Source organism: Seriola lalandi, unplaced genomic scaffold (assembly GCF_002814215.2).
Source record: "Seriola lalandi dorsalis isolate HSWRI2012SDOR001 ecotype SW California unplaced genomic scaffold, Sedor1 jcf7180002054574, whole genome shotgun sequence".
Taxonomy (NCBI): domain Eukaryota; kingdom Metazoa; phylum Chordata; class Actinopteri; order Carangiformes; family Carangidae; genus Seriola; species Seriola lalandi.
In genome coordinates, this window is record NW_019525127.1 from 131,403 (window position 1) to 154,266 (window position 22,864).

Sequence of the window (22,864 nt, forward strand, 5' to 3'; positions counted from 1 at the left end):
TCATGATAATAAAATCATATTTCAAATATTTATCTAATTTCCCTCCATATTACACGCTGTGTTAGCGCAGGAAGTTCAGTATTCCTTGTTAAACCTTGTATGTTTAATGTTTTCATTTCTCATCGCTGTGGATGTGCTACCGATGCTCCCCTCTCCATTTGAGCTGCTGCCCTTGAACTATTGAATATTTTGTGCTCAGCCTCAATAAAAAAGTATGAACAGCAAAGTTGTGATGAGTTGGAGAGACAGAAACGGAGTGGTGTAAGGAAAGATGGAGTAAAGGAGAGAAGAGTTGTGTTGTGTTTCTGAGGTGATGCCCACTTTGGCAAGTCACACTCCCTTCACTGCTCTGTTCTGCTCTGCTCTACTCTGCGTGGGTTGTTGCTGTATAAATAACACTCTCAGAGCAGATCAGAGAGAGAGAGAGTGAGAGAAAGAGACAGAGAGGATGAGGGAGGCAATAACGGCGGAGAAAGCGATGGTGAGGGAGACTGGAGGAATGGTGGACGCATTGGGGGAAGGAAAGGGAGAGTGAGAGAGAGGGAGAGAGCGAAAGGGAAGGATGGAGAAACACAGTTGATCAGAGTGATATTAGATGTTCAAGAGGAAGAGGGAGCGAAGAGGAAAGAACTGTAGAGAGAGAGAGAGAGAGAGAGGAGATTGAGAGGGCTTGTAGAATAATTGAACCATATATGGTAACATTAAGTACGAGGCGATTTGAGAGGATGAGCGAGAGAAAGAACAAGTGTGAGAGAGAAATGGATGTGAAGATGTACAGTACGAACCCTTCAGTGTGTGTGTGTGTGTGTGTGTGTGTGGTGTCATGAGATGGCCTGTCTTAGGCGGTGCTTGTATGACACCATCAGCGTTAGTCATGGCGAAGATGATTAATAGTGTAAAGATACAGCAGCAGCTCATAACAAACAGCAGATCTCAGATCATTTTACTTACATGCACAACAGCTAATTCTAACAGATTTTTGAACATATACACTGAAAGTGAGACACACACCTCCTTCACAGAAATGACATCCTGTCAGACCCCATTGGAAATCAAAAGTGTTTATAGCTGTTCCAAATGGCCACGCTCAAAGAAAAGAAAAGAGAGGGGTGAGATCATTTTCATACTCATCAAACCATTCAGTGACCCCTCGTATCTTACGGATGGGTGCACTGTAATCCTGGAAGAGACCCCTCCCGTCAGGATTGAAATGTTTCATCAAAGGAAAAAGGTTTTTGTATTGATTTTAAGGGGACAAATGGACCCAAACAATGTCAGCAAAATGCCCCCCACAGCATAAACCCCCCCAGATCCCTTCTCTGTAGGGGTCAGTCATTCAGACCTGTATCGTTCTCTTGATATACGCCACACATGCACTCGCCCACTGGTGGGGAAGATGGTGAGGATAAGTCATCTGACCATATCCCTTTTTTCCACATCGCTGTAGCTCAGTGCCTGTGCTTTGTGCACCACTGAACTCTCAAATGTGCATTCATCTTTGTAATGAGGGGCTGCAACCCTACTATAATATCCCTCTCTGTGTAATTGTGAACTGGTGACAGAGTCTGACCACGTCCTGGATTGGCATTCTCCGTCACCTGATGAAGAGTTGCTCTTCTGTTTTTCATCACATATCACACAAATGCATGAGCATTACTGTCTTCAAATGTGCGCTGTTGACCACAATTTCTGACCCTATTTAGTGACGTCTTTCCCATAGATATAAATGAAGACTCTTTATTCACTGTTGCATCTTTATGACTGAAGCTCCGACAATGAACCTTCTTTTAAAGTCACTTAAATCTTTTCTTTTTGCCATCTTGATACAAAATCAGAATCAACTGGAGCTGCTCAGCATTTTTACATTTTTTTACTCATTTATTTTGGTTTTTCCTTTTATGTGTTACCAATCTGTAAATATCTTGAACGTCAGGGAACATGTGGCTCAGTCTGACAGGTATGAGATAAGTTGTCATTAACCATTTGCATTGTGATAATTTCAATTTCCTATTAATTGTCTCTGTCTGGGCCTTCAATCATGCCATTTCCCAACCTGCTTCATGTATATTTCTCCATCATATCCACTCTCCATGCATCTCATTTCCTGGGAGACGAATCTGTTGAGTGCGATAAGTCAAAAAACAAAGACGCCCTTTTCCAGTTTTATGGATGACTGTAAGTTCCTCAGTTTTTGACACTAGAGGGTTGGGTAGTAGTTAATTGTGTGGAGAATAGAAAATGTTTAGATTCTGAAATACTTAATTATTGAATGGTAAAAGTGCATTTGTTTATATAAATTTGGCTTAAGGAAGAAATGTATTTTAACTATGTGAACATGTGAAGTTGTAAACAAAATAATTAAGCCATTATTAATTGGCGGTGTGCGATCGTGTTTGTACGGAGGAAATGAGCAATATGGAAGAAATTGGCCCACCTCGCTGCAGCAGTTTAATGATGGCCAGAGGTGTTTGCCAGGCTAGCTGATGGTGATGCATCCCAGAACATTGTTCCCCAGACCAGTACTAATCAGCTGTTATTGGTGCGAGGCTAGCTAGCAGAGGATTTGGATCGGGTGTAGTCGGAGAGAGGCCTACATCACTAAAGCCAGTTAATGATGGCCAGGGGTGCTGCAGGCCTGACACATCCTAAAAGATTGCATCACACATCAGCACACTGCAGATGCTTACATCACATGTGTAGCTAGCTTCATATAGATTATGTTCACATTTGATCAGTTTTACTGTAAGATGCAGGCGATTTAGAAATGTAAAATATTTTGTTGTTTAAATCCTGTACAAATCTACAGTATCTTGCCTGTTTGCAAGTTCATTCCTAACCTCTGGGAAAAGTATGTGTAACAAAATAATCTAACCTATAAAGTCCTTTTATGCATCTCATGGTCTTCCTGTATTTTGTCGCAGTATGGAAAATAAAAAAAATATCGACCAATCAACTCAAATGTCATCTCATAATAGCGATCCAGTTCGAAGTGACACCACTATAATCGTAATAATGGGTTCCCTATGTGGCAGCCAGCAGATTGTCATTACACATGTACTGGAGGCGGTGAGATTTTTGACCTCAAAGACGAGCATCGCCTCTGTTAGGTGGAAGTGTCAGTGTGCAGTGTTGAGTTTTCTGGGTTTTCTTTTTAAAGTTGTGCTTTTTCGACAGAGCAGAAATGATCAGGGATTTTACACTGAGGCTATGAGCAGAGATTCTTCATCCCGTATGAATGATCCGTGAAATTACGCACAGAGTTAAACTAATCCAGTTTGAATTAGTGTTATACTTTGAACAACGTGGCTCGGTTCTTTTGCAGGGGCCAATTCGGTGCTAGTAAGAGTAAATACTGGCAGATTGGCGCTAGCCAAGGCTAATGCGTCTGCCAAGTGGAGTGTTAAGTGCTAGCCATGTGATGCGGGCCTATGGCTCCTGTTGCTGTAATGAGAGCGGCTCAGTTTCGCCCGGCTGCTGCTAATTGCCTTAATTGAGAGAGTGACCTACATCTGAGAGAGGCTTCGGTGGATCAGCAGAACAGCTGGCAAACCTGCAAAAGGAAGGGGAGGGAGGGCGGACTGAAAAAAGGATGAGGTGGAACGAATGAGGGAGAAATTAGGAGAGACAGAAGTGGATGCAGCAGAAAAGAAAAATGTGGCTTGTCTGACTCTTAACAGATTGTTGAAATAAGCCTTTTAAACCATGACAACTTCTAATACTGTTTAAACTTCTTTCTATTTTAGTTTTTGTGCACACATGCTCGGTTGGATACACACATCATGATTTTGGACCCAATTAAGCATCAAATGTGCCGTCAAAACCAAGTTTAACCAGTGGAATCAGAGTGAGGAGGAGAGGGTGGAAAAAGCAAGTTGGATGGATAAAAAGGAGGAGGAAAGGGACGGGAGGAGAACGCTGGCAGTGACATCATGCTTTTAGAGCAGTGGCCGGCCCTCAGGCCAGCGCTGAATACACTCCTAACAGTCTTGTGTACTTTCCTTAGACTGAATTATTGAACACACTCCTGATGGAAAGACTGTGTGTAAATGTGTGTGACTGTGTGTGTGTGTGTGTGTTTCTGCATGTCTGGGTCCTGCCGTGCATGTGTGCATGTACGGGCGTGCATGAGTGCATTTGTCTAGAGAGTGAGAGCGGAGAATATAAGTTCTGCGTGCATGTGTGTCCATACAACTTTTCTTTATGTGTGTGCGAGAATGAGTGTAGGACAGAGAGGCTTGCTTGAGAGTCATTGAATGGGCTTGTGATGTGTGGGTGTCTGCTCAGTTCATGTGCATGTGGCAAATTGTGCACACACGTCTGTCAAGTATGTTGAGGTAAACGTTTACTTTCTGTGTCTCAGAGTAAGTGGTTCCGGCACTTTTTGTTCTGCTCCAACAAAGAAATAGAGCTCAATCAATCCTCTTTCTCCCCCAGTCTCACCAGAACTCTTGTGAATGTCCTTTCCCCAACACACACACACACACACACACACACACACACACACACTGTAACACACTGTAACACACTGTAACACACTGTAACACTCTTTCTCTCTCTGTTTTTTGGATTTTAAGCTGCAGTGCTTTTCTGTGTGCCCCCATTTCTTGTTTTGTGTGTGTGTGTGTGTGTGTGTGTGTGTGTGTGTGTGTGTGTGTGTGTGGTCTGTGTACTCTCTCTCTAAGTGTGTGTGCTTTGTGTGTTTTTGCCAGCCTGTGTGCGTGTGTTTCTGTGTGTGTGTGTGTGTGTGGACAGAGTGTTGGGGGTTTGATCCTGTGCTAATGATCTCCCAGTGGCTCAAACTTCTGTAAAGTGTGTTGAGCAGGAAGGGAGAAAGAGGGAGGCAGAGAGAGGAGGGATGAAGGGAGGGAGAAGGGGAGAGGAGGATGTGAAAGTGAACAGAGAGCAGTGTCTGATCGCCGTCGTCATCACTAAGCCTCCCAATACTCTCCCACTGCGCTGTTTCTGCAGAGTAACCCCCTCTCCGGTCTCCAGCACCAGAGCTTCCACCTATCGTGAGCAGCTCGGCTCTCCACTCGAGCAGGAGCAGCCACGTTGGCAGAGCCTGCATCGAGAGCTGCAGCATCAAACTGTCTGGTGACAGAAGGATGGAAGGAGGGTTGGATGGATAGGCAGATGGATATAGAGAGCCAGCATGTGATGTGTGTCATACTCGCACTCTCCTCAGCACACGCATGCACACAAGGAAACGTCAACCGCAGACAGTCAGATATTGGAACTGAGGTTTTTCTCTCGTTTCTTTTTATTGAATGTCACACAGAGGGGTTTTCTCGCAATCGCTCTCCTCCCCTCCCTCTCTCTCTCTCTCTCTCCCCTTCTTCCTGTTTGTCTCTCTCTGTCACTCTCTCACTGCCTCCCCCTCCTCCCCTCTGCTCTCACTGTCAACTCTCAGCTCATCTTCTTGCTTACATGGACTGTAATGCACTTTTGTTTTCTGAAGGTGTTAGCACTTCCTCTACTTCCTCCCGTTCTCAGAGTGTTGCCTTACCTCTGCTCCCCTCCCTCCCCATCTGGGAAAGATCTGTCTCACTAATAGGAGGCCCGGTAAATTAGCCCTTCAATCCTTCCTCTCCGCTCTGCTCCCGTCTCCTCCCCGCTTCCCTCCTCTATCTCTCCAAGCATGCGCTGCCCAATAGAGCGCACTCATGCACACCCACAGATACAGACATAAGAATACATATGCGCAAGTACAAATTTGCCCTGTTTTTGTGTGTCTGTCTGTTTGTCTCCAGGTTGGGTACTGGTTAATAGGGCGTAGTAGGTAATGGCAGCCGTAGCCTATTATCTCTGCTCTGCTGTCTAATAGCCAGTGGCTTTAAGCATCTGCTATGTTGCTGCTCTAACTCCCCCAGTGGACACTTAGCAACTTAGCGCATACACACACACATATACACGTGTACAACCCATCCCCACAGATGCATGGCAAAGATAATATACACACTGCCAAAAGTCATTTGTGCATATGTGAATGTGCCTGTGCATGTGTGGGTACATGCAGAAGTGTGTGTGTGTATTTGTGGATAGCACATCTAACGCACCGTGCCCTGACATTCGGTATGTTCTCTTTTCCTTGGGGAGCACTGCCTTCCTTTAATTAGTAAAGGAAATAGATTTACTTATCTGATCTTTGACACATTGGCCACACACATGCACACCCACACGTACACACGCACACATCTGCCAGCGTGCACTCAACCACACAGCACATCGACACCTATCCAACATCCATTACCAGTGTGGGGGAATGCCAGAGCGGGGAGCAAACACATTGAGTGTTCAGGCATGTGTGTGTGTGTGTGTGTGTTTGTGTGTGTATGTGTGTGTGCATGCGTGTGCTAGGGAGAAATGAATCTGCTCCCATCTGTAGACTGACCATTGATTTGCCATGGTAACAGTGGATGGTGACTGTCGTGTGAACAAAAGCGATAAAAACAAGTGGCTGGAGAGGAGCGGGAAAGAGAGAGGAGAAGGGGGAGATGGGCAATAGGGGAAAACCAGTGGCGGTATGAAGCTGGAGGAAATGGACTCGCATGCGGACGAACTCAGCACAGGCTGGGAAAGAGAGAGGATTGATGCGCGATAGCCTGTTGCTGGTTAAACTAAATGTAGCAACAAGATTTTATGTGTGTATTTCAGAAACGGAGAGTGTGTGCACAATAGTATTGTGGGAGTGTTTTTGGTATAAAAAGGCTTACACAGACCTGAGTAAGGCTTATATATAATGAATGAATCCCCCTTCAGCTAGCGTTTTTCTTTCCTCTGCAGAATTAGTGATTTGTCTAACCCCCTCCTTTACCCACAAACAATCTCTGCAGAACTCCTTCACCACTTTCCAGCATTCCTCCCAGAATCCACCCTGCACCCAACCGACATGCCCGCTGGATGCCTGTGTCATTGATAAACTTATTCTGCACTATTTAGTAAACATAATGCCTCGACTGTCAACAACTTACTTAAGAAACACTGGGCTAATGTAATTTTAACCAAAATGGGGATAAACCAATGTTTTAGTATTCAGCAGGCCCTGCAGCTCTTCTCTAACAGCAGAACGACTAACACACTGTGAATTGTCTAATTAATCTTCTGGCTTGTGGTATTTCTACACCAGCCAGATCCTTTTGTTTTGCAGTGGCACTGGACAGGTGCCCTGACCCCAACCCCGACTGGCTGTCCTCTCCTCATACCTGCGGCACTTGGCCTGCTTAGCATGGTCCAGCAATCAACGCTGAGGTAGTCGGCTGGGATGGGCTGACTCACAGCTTGCTGCCATTTTTACACCAGGCCTAAGGTTTCTAAAGTCCAACAGAGTCACCATCAGTGGGCTGGGAGAGAGAGACAGTAAGAGAGTAAGAAAGAGAGTGAGAATTTTTTTTTTTTCACCCAAAGGCACTTCAGCTATAAATATCAAACTGGCAATTCTCTGATTTGCCAATGAAGGCTGCCAGAGGAGGAGGGAGGAGGATGCAGGGTCTTGCTCAGTTCTTGAGCTGTTTTAAATTCATTCACCGATGGGGGAAGAGAGAAACTGAGAGAGGAATAGGGTTGCCTGTGTCATTTATTTTCCATGTAGGGGGATGAAATAACATTAACATCTCTTTCTCTCTGAAGCTCTATAAGTCAAACAGTTATTATTACTCAAGCAGCAGCAGCACACACACACACACACACATACACACACACAATTACACATACCATATATAGACAGACATCCGATTCCTGTGCTTGTATATGTATGTTGTGTGTGTGCGTGTGTGTGTGTGTGTGTGTGTGTGTGTGTGTGTGTGTGTGTGTGTCTGTGTGTGTGTGTGTGTGTGTGTGTATGTGTGTGTGTGTGTGTGTGTGGACCCTGGACAGACACTTCAGTTTTAATAAAGCAGAGGCCTTTCAGCACTCTGGCGGATCCTGCTGTAATCTCTGCTAAACAGGTGTTGTGATTAGCCTCTGCCGTGAGCAGCATCCTGACACTTGGATAGGCAGGGCCAGCCATGCACACAACCATCGGCTACCACTCAGGACACAGATTTAATTGGTGGTGCTTGCCAAACCCACTTTTTCCCCGTAATACAATGCGCTTTGTCAAAGTTCTGCTAGAAATTAATTTTCCATCCTGTGCCAAATAATTATGCTATTTCATCACAATATTCTGGTTTAGTCTTTGCACACTGATGCAGCACCATATGTGATAGAGTCAGCACTGCAGAGCGTGGCTCTTGATTTATAGAGGGCAGTTGATGGATTGTGCCAAGGAACATAGACGAAAGAGGCTGAAAAACAAGACTCCTTGTATATGGGGTATTTATCAACAAATTACAATATCAAATTAATATACAGTATTAACCTAAGCAGCTATTCAGTCATGAGGTTCACACTTTGATTAATCTGCAGCATAAAGAAAACAGTTTCTCAGTGTGCTTCCAGTCCCAATTAGGAATAATACTCTTCCTAAGAACATCTGCATTAGAAAGTTTTGGTAATTAAATCAAAATGTTGTAAGAGCCTGTTTGTGTTTCACAGTTTCAACCTAAAAAGTAGGCTGTTACAGTTGCATATTTTTACTTCGTATTTGTCAGTGTCTGATAACAGCTCTCTTTTTACCCATTTCCCTTTTTCATTGAATACAACGTGGGAAACAGACTAAACAAATATATTTGTACTACAATATACCAGTTGGATGTAAAGGTTCTGTAAAGGTGTAAAGGAAATTGTTTTATCATCAGGCTTTTGTTACTTATTTGAACCAATTGAAGCAAAATATCTCAGATATAAAACTGATGAAACACTAAACACATTCGCAGCCACAGTACATGCAGCTTGTGTTGATAGTAGTCTGGGGAAGAGATATCTTGCTTGGTTCAATCACCGTATGTATGTCTCTGGCACATTACCAGGAGTGTGACACTGGATTAATAAATCGCTAATCTCTTGCTAATCTCATCATGCATTAGTAACTGATAATTTGTTTTTTGCAGCTCTAAAATCGCAACAAAACAGTAAAAAGAATCTTGACTGACACGCTGACAGGAAAGAAATATAATACAGGGGTATGATGGATGACTGTACGTTCTTCAAGACACCACAATGTCTGCGAGCTGTTTTTAATGGATTTTTGAAATGTGAGTTTATAACTTCCCTGAGATAATTAAGGTAAACATGAGGTAGAAGAGAGTTTATTAGTTTCTGGCTGTGGCAAATACAATGGTGGGTTCACAATCTTCACAGCCATTAATGACAAGGAGAAAAAGTAAAATTACACTGGTATTACATTTAAATGTTTTGCCTAAAAATGCTCAAGGCATCCCAGATACAAATTAAGTGAGAGGTACACTACTTCTCTGTGGAAGAAGAACATGCTATTAGGATTTCAGTCAATTAAGAAGCTGGAGAATTTTTAATTTAATCACCACTGAATACTTAATGTTGACATTTCATTACCGTTGCATTTAGCTCTGAAAGCTAAATATCTGAATGTATGTGGTTTGAATTCCCCATTCACTTTGATATTTCCAATGTATAATTTAAGGTTTTGCAATTTCAAAAGCTTTTTTATTTTATTTTGTTTTATTTTTTTAATTTAAGGGTTCAAGTTCAGACAGAAAAGCAACCAATATTCAAACAACTATATTCAAGTTGCTCAGATTGAAAATTCATGTCAAGATTAAAAAATTACATTTGGGCTGTAAAGACAAGCAGCCAATCCTGGATGGAATTGATCAGACTTCTGTCCTATGAATTATGTTCTGTCATTCTTTTAATCCAAGAAACAGACGTTTAGTTAAATCTGAACTTGTTAAACAAACAAATAAAAAAATCACATTTTTTAAATTGCACAAATTGAAATGATCTTTTGCAATTTTCAAACAAGGAAATAAAAAAAATCAACAGATAAATGGTTTTCAAAGTAAGAGTAAGTAGTAGTAGTTAAATTTATAACTATTTAATTATTTGTTACCAATTAAATTCAGAACCTCATGACATTTTTTTGCTTCCATAAAGAGGTACTTGTCCTTGGGGATGTGCTGCCTTGAGCAGTTTTCTCTGCAAAACATTTCATTGTAAAAACCACAGACTTTTATTTTCTCCCCATCACCATTAATGACCAGAAAAACTCTGAACCCAGCACTTTCTTTTCCACTTCTACCTCGATTATCTCTGCTCAGAAACTTCAAATGAGTATAGCTTTTTCTTTTAACTGTTGTACAAAAATACAGGCCTCTACTGTAGGTCCATTTTGACTCTAGTAAATAACATCAGACCTTAAACGTTTTGTGTGAGGAAGGTAAACCTTCAATTGAAGGTGAAAATGTCGAGAGATGTCGTATTCCAGTCCCACATTACATTCTGGGGGTTTTGCTGTAGTGCTCTGTGCTTTGTCAGTGGAGGGCCGCGCTGCTGTCCATTACATGCTTGTCTGAGTTAGTGGTGAGACCTAATGCTTCACTAGTTTGAGCTATGCTATGCTAGCTTGGGGGCTCTGTGCTGGGTTAAATGCTATTCTGTGTTTGCCCGGGGAGTGCGAGGCTGTTAAATACTACAGTAGACTTAAGCATTGGGACTCACCTCTTGTTAAATACTAAAGTAGTCTTTGTTAGCATTGGGAGCCACTGTCTGCAAGCTAAATGCTATAGTTGTCTGTCAATCCTGGGAATGTAGAATGTCTATGTTCGTGTAGTGGTTGTGGGCTTTGGGACCTGTTTCTGTGCTCTAAAACTGAAGAGCTTTCAGTGCGTATGGGACCGCTGCTTGTTAGCAGAACCTGCCTTTACATTCTGTTAGTGTCAAGAGAATTTTTTATGCTATGTCTCTGCTATAGAGGTTGTCGACTGTGCGGTCCCTGTTCACAGCAAAGAAATGTTCAAAGAATGGTGTTTGATGTTCAATGTTTGATGTATGTGTGCTCGTAAAACTTATTTGTAGATTTCCTGAAGTCAGAGCACAGTTCATACACCATGAAATCAATAAATTAATGTACATGTATAGATCTATTTTGAATAGAACATGCTGTGATTCAGTAAATACTGTATTAGAACAGCTCTGTCTCAATGGATGTTCTTTGGCTGTGTTACTTTTCCTGCTGGTCAAGTGACAACAGCCTCTCCTCCAAGGCTACCCTAGGTGTTTGTTTGTAAGTGGCTTTGCTGGGCTAATTCTTTGTTAGCGGATGGATTTAGAGCGCTGTTTGTTAGCACTAGGGTTTGCAGAACATCTGCTGAGCACTGACACAGAATTAGACAGCAACAGAAAATATGTCTTGTCTACCAGTGTAGCTCTTTAGTGCAGTTTTAATGTTTTATGGGCCCTTGTTTAGTGTACCTACTCTCATCCTCCTAAAATGCTAACCTGCAGTGTTTAATTAATCTTAATTACACTGATAAGGTCTAACATTACAGGGAGACTTTAGCTTATGAAAAATAAATAAATACTAGAGGTTTTTTGCCTGGATTGTGTTTTTAACACTGGTACAATAGGCAGTTTAGCACCATATGTGCACTAATCTTCTCTGTCAGTGGTATGTTGTGCCACAATGGTTTGAATCAGTACCTTCTTTTAGCAGTTTGAATGCAATCCTCAGTGTCATTAATTACATCTGTGTTTGTTTTATGCAATGACACATGAAAATGCCATGTTACAGGCCTATTGTCCCCAACTGAAGACAACCCCGACAGCAGAAATGGCACATAGACAATAGCGTCTTTTCACTATACTCTTAAATATACTGTTATAAGTAAAGATATATCTGTAAAATGAGTAGAAAAATGAACCTGATCTTTTTGATTCCATATGTTTTGACATTTTCAGTCACATACTCACACTCTCACCTGTCAGATTTGGAACCGTGAAAATATTCACGTGGATTCCTGCATGATGAATGAGACAGCCATGACCTAAGGTTCAAGTAGGATTTTATTATTTAATGTTCATCTTGATGGAAGCACGTTCTCATCACTTTCATTTGGATGGAATATACTGTATCTATTAATGACTGTGGTGGTAACCTTGTTCTCAAAGGTGCTTCCTACTCCCAACTCATCCACTGGAAATACCAGCTAATGAAATTTATATACCAAATTAGCTTGTGGTGCTTTAGCAGTTACCTGCACTTCACACTTCAGGGAAGCACTTTTTTTCTGCAGTGTAGCCGGTGCATTTTAATGTTCAGTTCACCAGAATAATGTGGGGATGTATTTTAATCTTCTTACATCTCAACTTTAAGCACAATCTCATTCTGAAAATCTCCATTTATAATGATGCTACTGCTCCTTTCTTTTCTTTTCTTTTCTTTTTTTTGCAGTTTGCATGTGACCTGTGAAGCCGCTGCGAGCTTCACTTTGTTGACACAGGGCAGGACTTATTGCTAGTTTGCTAGTTTGTTTGCACTTTTTTTTTGCAGACTTAAGTGGGATTGTACTTAGCAGCATCTAGGGGCCATACTTTGTCAGGCCAACTTAATGTAGCTGCTCCATCCTAACTGACCTACTGCGTTAAATATTGATAAAGCACATTGCTGGCCTCATCATCATCCTCCTCCTTACCCCCGTCTATTTCTGATTATTCTGCATACTAGCTCCATCCTCTTATTGTGTGCCGCCCCGTGTCATGTACTCTTCTTCCATCCTTTGAATTATTGTTCCTTAGCTTTTGGTTGCTCGGTTCCCTCTTCATCCACCTTCACTACTTGCAGGACTCGGTCCCTCCTCCTGTAGCCCACAGAACTCCCTCTTCCACTGATTTCTAGAAATGTGTCAGTTCGTCCCTCATTAGCCGGGAATCTGTACAGCTCTCTCCACACGTTCATATTTTCTTAATCTGATTGCTGTAAGCAAAAATGAAATTTGACATGTCTGCATGTATGTGTGTGTGGGGGTGGGGTGGGGGGTGGGGGTGGACAGAGAATAAGTGAGATACTGTCTTGGTTTTGGTGGTGTATTATTCATTGCTATGCTGGCTTATAAGCAAAGCTGTATATTTAGGGGCCTTTGTGCATGTACACATGTGTCTGTGCTCTCTGAACGTGTGTGGGTGGATGTGAAACTGTACATGAAGTTCACTGTATCTGTATAATTGATGCACTATGTCATCAGTAAATCTCTAGGTATGTGGGTTATAATGTGGAAACACATTTGTGTGGTGTGTGTGTGTGTGTGTATGTGTGTATTTTATTTGTGCATTATTCATATGTGAGCTTCTTGGTGGACTTGTGTGATTTGATGAGAAGATGCAGGTCTGTGTCAACGTCTCTTTTTATCCTTTATAATTCAGCAACCACCAGCAACTATCATCTTCCCCTTTCACCTCTCAGTCTTCTAAAAAGACTCATTCATTCTAAATTCTCCACTTACCCTCCTTCCTCCTCTCTTCTCTCCTCTCCTCTCCGCTCTCTTAAACCACGATGACAGGTGTAAATATTAAATATGTTAAAAGCTTGTTATGAACATGTATGTCATGTAGAACCATATCTGCTGTTTCTTCATCCTGACACCATATAAGGGCAACTGTATATGTGTGAGTGTTATTGTAATATTAAATAGTTATTACAGTCTTGATGAGAAAGGTTTGCTTAATTGATTCATAAAAATCTCTGAGGAGGTATTCTCAGGTTAACTTAATACTATATGTGTGTATTTGTATTATGGCTATAACTAATTGTTATTTTGAAATATAATTTAATGAATCCTTTTTTTTTATTGCATTCAATGTTCAGTAATGTTTAGTCATCTGTAATGTATTCAGTGTTGTTTATATGGTTTGGGCACCTGGGGTCTAAGAGCAGAAACAGACTGACCAGGATTACGAACATGGCCAGTAAAATAATGGGAAAGAGCAGAAACAACTGGAGTGTATATACAGAAACCAGGTGAAACAGAAAGCTCAAGAAATTGTGTCTGATCCTGTTCGTCCCCTTTTCAAGGAATTCACAAAACTGCCCTCAGGAAGACGCTTTCGAGCGGCAGCAGAAACCAAGAACATTTACAGAAAGTCCTTTACACCAAATGCAATAGTTTTGTTGAAGTCATAAGCATCATTAACACTGAAATCATGTCCGTTATTGTTGTTTGTACTGTCCATGTTGTGCTGATTTTATTATTGTATTTATTGTTTGTGAGTCACGATGATGTGTTTTTAACCAGCCTGTGAAGCCAAAGGCAAATTTTCCGCACTTGTGGACAATAAAGATTATTATTAATACTGACAATGTAAAATTAGTTCCATAATAAGTCCCCAAAGCTCAAGGTGATATTTTCAAAGATCATATCCAAAGCAGCAATCACAAACCCAGGGCTATGGCAGCAAAAAAAAAAAAAAAAGGACAGCAAATCATCACATTTGAGAACCAGAAAATGTTTGGACTTTTGCTTGATAAATGATGAAGAGGGCAATTCTGACTTATTATATTATAGCAGCATGATTATACAGGTTTTAATCAAACCTGCAGGTTAGCCAGACGTATCTGGAACAGAAAACAAAGGTGAGTGGAACAGACTGATTGCCTGTTTCAAATTTGCCCTGCCGTACTTGCCATAGTTGTGTGTGCGTGCAGCTTAAAGAGAAATGAATACCGACATCATGTGTGCACTCACTTTCAACTTTACACTAAGTGATTCAGATAATGTGGCTAAACAACTGTCATGTTGCTGTTATCTGGGCAAAATTGAGGATGTGCCTGTTGCCTCGCAGAGGGAGACTTTTACTTTTTTCTTTTTTAGTTTCTAAATCTGGGTAAAGCATAAAGCCGCACACACCTACAGTCTCACACACACAGATGAAAACAGTGAGATATATCTTTTTGAAGTACAATTTCATCCTCTCTCCTCCCCACTTTTTTTTTTTTTTTTGGGAGCAGTGGGGTGAGGGGAGTTAAATCTCTGCAGGGCCTGCTTTATGTGTGCGATGGCCAGAGCTGAGAGCTTTTTGTTAAACTAAAGGACAAGACCCCAGCCAGAGTATAAGGTTTACACGCATATATATATATATACACACACACACATACACTCATGCTGGTGGGGGGTGTTGGGGGCAGAGAGACGGGAGCTGACAGCTGATTTTCCATGTGTGTTTATGAGGGCTTTGATGTTTAATGTGTCACGCTCTTTGATGCCCTCTGTGGAAGGGGTGTAAGAGCATGTATGTGTGCATGTGGTCTGTGTGTGTGTGTGTGCATGTGGTCTGTGTGTGTGTGTGTGTGTGTGTGTGTGTGTGTAGAAGACACATAGGGGGTCCTTGTGAAGATGCTTGATGTTTGTGTCTCTGTCAGTTTTTCTCCCAAGACTCTCACTCCTCTTTCCACCTCTCTCTGCAGCAGGTATCTCAATCTCACTCACAAGACTGGAACATTTTTCTCATTCTCACTCTCCCCCTTCAGCCTTTTTCTTTTCCTCCCTGTCTACTGCTCCTCCCTCTCTCCTCTCTTCTCTCTAGTGGATGAGCTGTGTTGCTGTCTATTTGTTGTGTCCCAAGGGGGAAGCTCAGCTTACACTTTATGCAAACATACATTCTGCAATCATTAGCAACTTATTTCACACTCACTTTGGGTTTCATTCTGTTTAATAGCTGCTTTGGTTTTGGTAATGCTCACTGCTGCCTCTTACTCTGCACACTGACCCTGAGTTTCCGTGCGATGCCGAGTCTAAATGATTTAACTGTACGTGGCATTGTGAATTAATGCTGTGAAATTTGGAGCCACAGTTTATAGAGGATATCATCTGACTTCAAACGAGACGGCTGTAAAACCGACTCCGTATTTTCTTACAGTTAAAATTTCATTTCAACATGGCGTAACATTTAAAGCATTGTGCCGGTTCGATAATACAAAGCTTTACAATGCAGGAAGAGTGTCTTTTTTCAGCTCAATTAGCTTTCAAGGCAACGCACGCTTGTTGGTGTATCGGCTACTGAGGGTGGAAGTGAATCAAACCTGTGAGTTATGAGGCAGTTATCTCCGACCATTAGGCCCCCCGTTGCCAACAGTCACTCACTTCTAGTGTCGTCTCACTTGTTGACTGAATCTTGCTCTGTCAGTATCTCTTCCTTTTTTTTCCCCCCATATCCCCGCTCTCCTTGTCGTTCCTCTAACACTTACACTCCGTCTTATCTCCCTCCCTCTCCCGGTCCGACTCACTGATTGCAAAAATTGAAAACGGTTCCTCTAATTCTGTCTGGTTTTTGGAGTCTGCTTTGCACTCATTCACTCCAGCTCTTCTCCTTCTTTTTTTCTTGTCTGCAATTAATTCAGTTCCTCAGACAAATCTGCTGACTGTATGTGCTGCTGGCCTGTGTGTCATTGTAGGATGAGAAGTCCACGTTCTTCCAGTTCGGCGCGGCGCTGCAGCAGGAAGCCCTGCTCATGCTTGCCATCATGGAGGAGTACGACTGGCATGTTTTTTCTATCGTCACTTCAAAGTTCCCCGGGTACCAAGACTTCATCAGCACGCTCAGGGTAACCGTGGATCACAGGTAATAAATACACACCTTCCACATGTACACACACACACACACACACACACTGTTTTTATCCTTTAACCTTTATTTACGGCACCTGACAATTAAGCAATTGGATTATTCGATGGCGTATCATTACAGCTTTGTGCGCTGGGACATGCAGAGTGTGGTGACTCTCGATGCTATAGATGGTGACCCAAACTCTAAATCACACATCGCCCTCAAGAGGATTCAGAGCCCTGTTATACTGCTGTACTGCTCCAAGGATGAGGCTTTGTGAGTGTTTGTGTATTTCATTTTATTTCGCTGTTCCTGTCTCTCTTTCATACGCTGCCAAATTTCAACAGTGGATCTTTATTAACTCTCTGACTCCTCGACAGGTATATACTAGAGGAAGCTCGGTCCTTGGGCCTGATAGGAGCCGGTTACATCTGGATCGTGTCCAGTCTTACCACTGGCAACCCAGACTTTACCCCCGAGGTATTGAGGCTCCATATGTGGTAACAGGTGGCCACTTTTTGTGGTTTGACAAGACAAGCATTCTTTCTTATTCCAGGCTGTTGTAGGTCTCTCCTGTAAATCTTCTCTCCTTTATTCTCTAGATTTTAAGAAACGCAATATTTAAGCAATAGCTCAACATCTTGTTAAATATCTCACACACTCACTGAGCACTTTATTAGGACCACCATACTAAAACAGGGTATGGTGGTACCTTTGCTCTCATAAAGGCCTCAGTTCTTCGTGACATCGATTCCACAAGATGTTGGAAAACGTTCCTTTGAGATTCTGCTCCACGTTGACGTGATCGTGTCACATAATTTCTCTGTCAGCTGCACATTCATGCTGCCAATCTCGTGTTGTACCACATCCCAACAGTGTTCTAATGGACCGAGGTCTGGTGACTGGGGAGGTCACCCAAGTACCGAACTCACTGTCATGTTCGTGAGAACAGTTTGAGACGACTTTTGCTGAGTGACATGATGCCATAAAAGGATGCACATGGTCATCGACAATACTGTGGCATTGAAACGATGATTGAATGGTGTTAACAGGGCTCAGAATGTGCCAATAAAACATTTCCCACACCATTACATCCCTCCCCCACCAACTGGTACTGGCAGGTTGGGTCCATGGATTCATGCTTTTGATGCCAAATTCTGACTCTACCATCTTAGTGCCTCAGCAGAAATCCACATTCATCAGACCAGTCTTTGGTGAGCCTGTAGCCCTCAGCAGCCTCAGATTTCTGTTCTTGGCTGATAGTAGAACCGAACGTGGTCTTCTGCTGTGACCTCATCAGTAATAAGGCTATAATTGTATGCTATTATAATATTAATAACATTATAAAGAATTTTTGGCAGAGCTTTTGTATTGAGTTGTAAAAGATTATACCTAACCAAGTCGCCACTGAGTGTATAATGTGTTCATTTATGAGCTTCAAAGGTGCTGATGAGTGGATTTCTTTTCTTCAGACTGAGCACCCTAGTTGTTTCCCCGTTTCCAGTCTTTGTGCTAAGCTAAGCTAAGCTAACCAGCTGTCGGCTGTAGCTGTAACACATATAAGAGTGGTATCGATATTGTCATCTAACTCTTTGGCAAAAACAAATAAGCATATTTCCCAAAATGACAACCTGTTCCTTAAAACCATGAGCTCGAGCCTAAGACAGCATAGAGATAATGTAAATCGTGGTTACTGATAAACTATTATTCCTATCATATCATCTGTTGAGACTGGTTAATCTGGCAACAATCACTTCTCAGACTGCTTTGTTTACGTTCTCTCTGTACCTAACAACATTTGCTCAGCCCCTAAATAGGATGTTTGACAGTATTGCATACACATTCACACTCAAAATGTAGGCCAGCAAAGGTAGCTATTATCCAAATAGCTTATAAATATGTGTATAAATAATTCAAATTATAATCAGCTCAAATGTTCCCCTCACATTAAAAATGGAAACATATCCAATGTTTGCTTACCTTTCCCAAAAGCTTCTCAAACGTTCGTTCTCCTCCTCCTCGTGTCCATCATTCTCCTCGACTCAACGTTCCTGTTTGTGTTGGGTTTTTGTGCCTCGGTTTTTGTTCTTAGACAACAATCTGATTCTTCAGTTAGCACCAAATTAAAATACAAAGCCAAAATATTGTTGGGTAGACTGACAGATTACTGTGTCGGCATTTTTTGATGTTGGCTCAGTCTGGTTTAGAGAGATAAACTTAGGGAGCTATTTAAAAAATTATTCAAAATTATTTTATTTTGACAGTTGAAAGGTATGGGCAACACCTGAATGAGCAATTCACTTTCGGGACATAGTCTGCTCTGACTTTTAATAGAATTTAATAGCCAGCTATGAATTATTTCAGGAAGCCACACGGAGCCGATAAATCATCCGTTTGACACCTTTGAGAGATACATATGGATGTTTAAAATTGGGATAGAAAATGTCAAATTGAAGTCAAATTGAATTTTACACACCATATGTGCCACTTCTCAGATCTCCTCCTCTTTTCCTCTCAGATGTTTCCCCTGGGTATGATCTCCGTGTCCTATGATGACTGGGAGTACCCGCTCGAGACGCGGGTGCGGGATGGAGTGGGCATCATTTCATCTGCAGCCACCTCCATGCTGCGGGAGAAGGGGGAGCTGCCAGAGGCCCAGAGCAGCTGCTACAGCACACCGTCAGACAGGAGCCCAGGGAAGCTCCCACCTAGTGCCCTGCGCAGGTGTGTGTGTGTGTGTGTGTACATGTGTGAGAGTGTGAGGAGATCAAGGTCTAGGGACTTGCATAACTGTTTGTCTTTGTAGCTGAGTGTTGAGCGGTCTTACATAACTCTTTTTAATGTACTAATGAGAGGAGTAGAAGGGAGAAAGGAAGCAGAGATGACAGCAGTGTTAAACACTCTGATGTCTAATGACATTTAACACAATTCACTGTTGTGTACATGGCTGCTCGGTGTATGAGCTCATTCTGCCTTACTGAACTTAAGTCACACTTCCGTGTTGTTACTGCTCGGTGATACCTAGATCACAGTATGTGTCTGGTGTGTGTGTATTCATGTGTATTTGTCTGTATGTGTGCACCTTGCTTCACATGACTGGACTCACTCATTAAGTCAGGATTACAGCAGCTTTTACAAGCTTTGTTCTTTTTTTTCTTGTTACGTGGCTCTGTGGTTGGCACATATATGTTGGTCATTGTGTGTGTGTGTATGTGTGTGTGTGTGTTCACGCACATGTGCATACCATTATGCATGTGTGTGTGTGCACTCTTCTCTGAGGTCCCTGTGAGGAAGAATCCTTTAAATAAGAGGGGAGGACAAATGGACACACACACACACACACACACACACACACACATGCAAGCACATTCATACCGAACATTAACACATTACTACAGAATCTGTCAGTGGTGTTGCTCCCTGTCAGGCTTTTTGATATTGTGACTACATTTTGAATATGAAGCATACATTGACTAAAATATGATTATTATTTAAGAAATCTATATAATACTGACTGAAAAACAGGAAGGTCAGGCTGCTAGGCCTTGCACATCTATGATGACTTATGAGTCATCATAGATGCCATTAAAATGAGAGCCACTGTGTGATTTACACTATCACGGCTTTATTATCCCATTCTTCTCTCTTATTAGCCCATAACTGTATATATCAAAGCATATACAATACTGCAGTTGTTGACAGGTTGATCCAATATAACTCAGACTTCAATAGCAGCTCAAAACCTTTTCCGGAACAATGTTTTTTTCTTCCTGTCAGAGGTATGTCATTTGTCTCGCTAACTTATTAGATTGAATTTGCATATTTGTCAAAACAACTGCAGCCAATTTTTGTGGTTATGAACTGACAGGTTGGATTTCCCCACCCTGATTTGGAAGTGGTGAGGCTATGATCAGAATTCTGCATACATTAGTCTAGATACAATCTTGCCGCAGTGTGCATATAAACAATGTGAGGTGGAGAGGAATAGGACAACATAATCTGCCACTTAAAAGACATCATCAACCCTGTCGGATTCCCTGTCATTCTTGCCTGACAGGAATTAATATCGCAGAGTCTAGTTCTGCGTGTTTGGACACCACAATGGTACAGGTTTTTATTGAGGTTTGTCCTTGTAGTAAATTTCAAAACATTATTCTATTTGATGGAACCACTCTACTATGCAAACCCCTAAGCTGTCACTTTTTTTCTGCAAAGATGCTCCCTGCCATAACACAGAATTTGGGAAGAGCCTCCTTTCTTTCTTTATTCATACTTTTGTGAAAGAGCTCACACAATGGCTACCCGAGAACTTCAGGAACAGAAAAAAAAAAAAAAACCTCCACACACACAGTAGTAGCAGCAGCAGGACCCACTTTTTAAAGATGGCATTTACAGTAACGGGGGATTTTATATTTTTCTCTGATGCTGATGCTGCTACTTAAACCCTCATTGAATTTCTAGTTAATGCAAATCATATTGCAGACAGAAATTTAGAAATCATTGAACCCCTTGTGGAATCTGCCTATTTTACATGCCTCAAAAAAAAACAAAAAAAAAACCCCAGCATTATCTGTTTAGATCAAAATGTTTCTCCAGAAATGGTAAGAAACCTGAAATAGGAGGAGACAGCAGTTTCCCAGAATAGACTGCAACAGTGTTTCTGCTATATGTATTCAGCCGTGGAAATGCTCTGTGACAAGGGCATCACCTGCTGCACTATGAAGATTTCTCACACACAAAAATATATATTTGTCTTGACATGTCACTAATAGTTAAATGCGTAGTAATCTATGATAACAATAGATGGCTCAATTATATAGTGCAGAGGTGCCTCTTTATATTTAACTGTGTATTTAATTATTTGCATTTTCAGAGAGAGGGAGGGTTTACCCACGGCAGAGCTGTTTGGTGTTTCTGCAGTGCCTGTATGCGAGGGAGACAGGGACCTTTTATTTACTCTGTACTCTGTGTTAGTGCTGCGTGCTTTGAAAGAGCACAGGCCTGCTTCCAAGTCTTTGTAAAAACAGACGATTAATGTACCACTCTCTAATCCAGTGTCCGACAACAACATTTATGTGTGTCGACTCTAATACCTCTCCTGCAGATGAGACAACATAAAATCCCACCTGTTTGAACTGCAGTGTAATTATCTTAGCTTTCACCTGCAGAGCGCATGTTAAACGGCACTCAGACGATTCTTTTTATGCATTTTGACTTCCTGTATCAATATTTGAGTTTATGCATAAATCCTTCGTGGCCCGTCTGGTGTAAAAACAAACAACAAACAACAAAAAGTTTCCTTTTTTTAACTCTTTGTTTTAGAATAATGAAGCAATGAATCTGTGACTACATCAAGCATCGCATGACTACATCCATTTAATGTGTGTTTAGATGGCTGATGGCAAGACTCACAAGTAAAAAAAAAATTATAATTCTCTGTATATGTGAACTTGGAATCATGTGCCAAATTCAATAATGTTTATAAAGCTGAACATTTTTGGTTTTATGAAATATTCTGTTTCAGTCAGATGATATTTCAGTCATACGGCATCACCCAACCAATCGTGTTTGACACAGTGTCAAAATAAATCAAACCATGTCTAATGAATCAGAACACAAGGCATTAAAGAAAAAGTGTTGTCTGTTTTGGGTAGCTGCTGTCCCTTTTGTGATTTGGTCTTTTTAGTAAACTTCCTCAGACAGCTCTTCTTTCCCCCCAGTGGGAATTCATGCTATTATCCCAGTCTTAAAACTCAGAACATCCTCGCCTTCTGATAATTGTTTTACCGGAGTGAGTGTGTTCTTAATCCCATATCACTATGTGTGATACTGATTCATTTACTCCTCTCTACTGCTTCACTTTAGCGATGGCGTAAATGTTTCAGCAAAGGATCCGTTTGCATATGCAGGATAACTGTAGTGAGTAAGAGAGTGAGGGCAGCCTTGTTGCACCAGTGGCTTGTCTTTCAGGCGTATATCTGTGGAGAAATCAATGCAGAATGCTGATGGGAGAGATATGTGGCCTCTGACTCTTCCCCCTCCTACACACAAATAGATGCACGCACACACATACACACTCAGGCATGCATGCACACACAGTGGGTGAAGACAGCATTGATTTGAAGAGGATACTCTTGCAGTGATTATAGAGTGCTTAACTTGTTATTTCAAATGTATCTGCTCTTGTGCACTCATACTTACAAACACTCTGACAGATGCAAAACACAAGCAAATAACAGCTTCCTACTCTCTTTTTTTCCCCCATGTGTTTCAGACACATGATGCATGTGTGGTATGAAGGGCGAGACCTAACCTTTACTCCAGATGGTTACCAGGCCAACCCCAAATTGGTTGTCATTGTCCTGAACAGCGAGAGGAAGTGGGAGAAGGTAACGAATGGATACAGTCTATT

The 22,864-nt window shown here is 41.7% G+C and overlaps 1 protein-coding gene across 1 annotated transcript in view; it reads left to right on the forward strand.

Annotated features, from left to right (window-relative positions):
- The first annotated feature begins 478 nt into the window (after positions 1-478).
- Positions 479-22,864, forward strand: part of LOC147818494 (glutamate receptor ionotropic, NMDA 2A-like) — a 42,471-nt gene continuing 20,085 nt past the window's right edge. Inside the window, exons 1-8 of the mRNA XM_087176951.1 lie at positions 479-531; positions 4,969-5,051; positions 5,751-5,755; positions 16,301-16,467; positions 16,594-16,728; positions 16,833-16,932; positions 18,971-19,176; positions 22,727-22,841. Coding sequence (XP_087033077.1) covers positions 479-531; positions 4,969-5,051; positions 5,751-5,755; positions 16,301-16,467; positions 16,594-16,728; positions 16,833-16,932; positions 18,971-19,176; positions 22,727-22,841 — 864 coding nt within the window. The remainder of the gene's footprint in view (positions 532-4,968; positions 5,052-5,750; positions 5,756-16,300; positions 16,468-16,593; positions 16,729-16,832; positions 16,933-18,970; positions 19,177-22,726; positions 22,842-22,864) is intronic.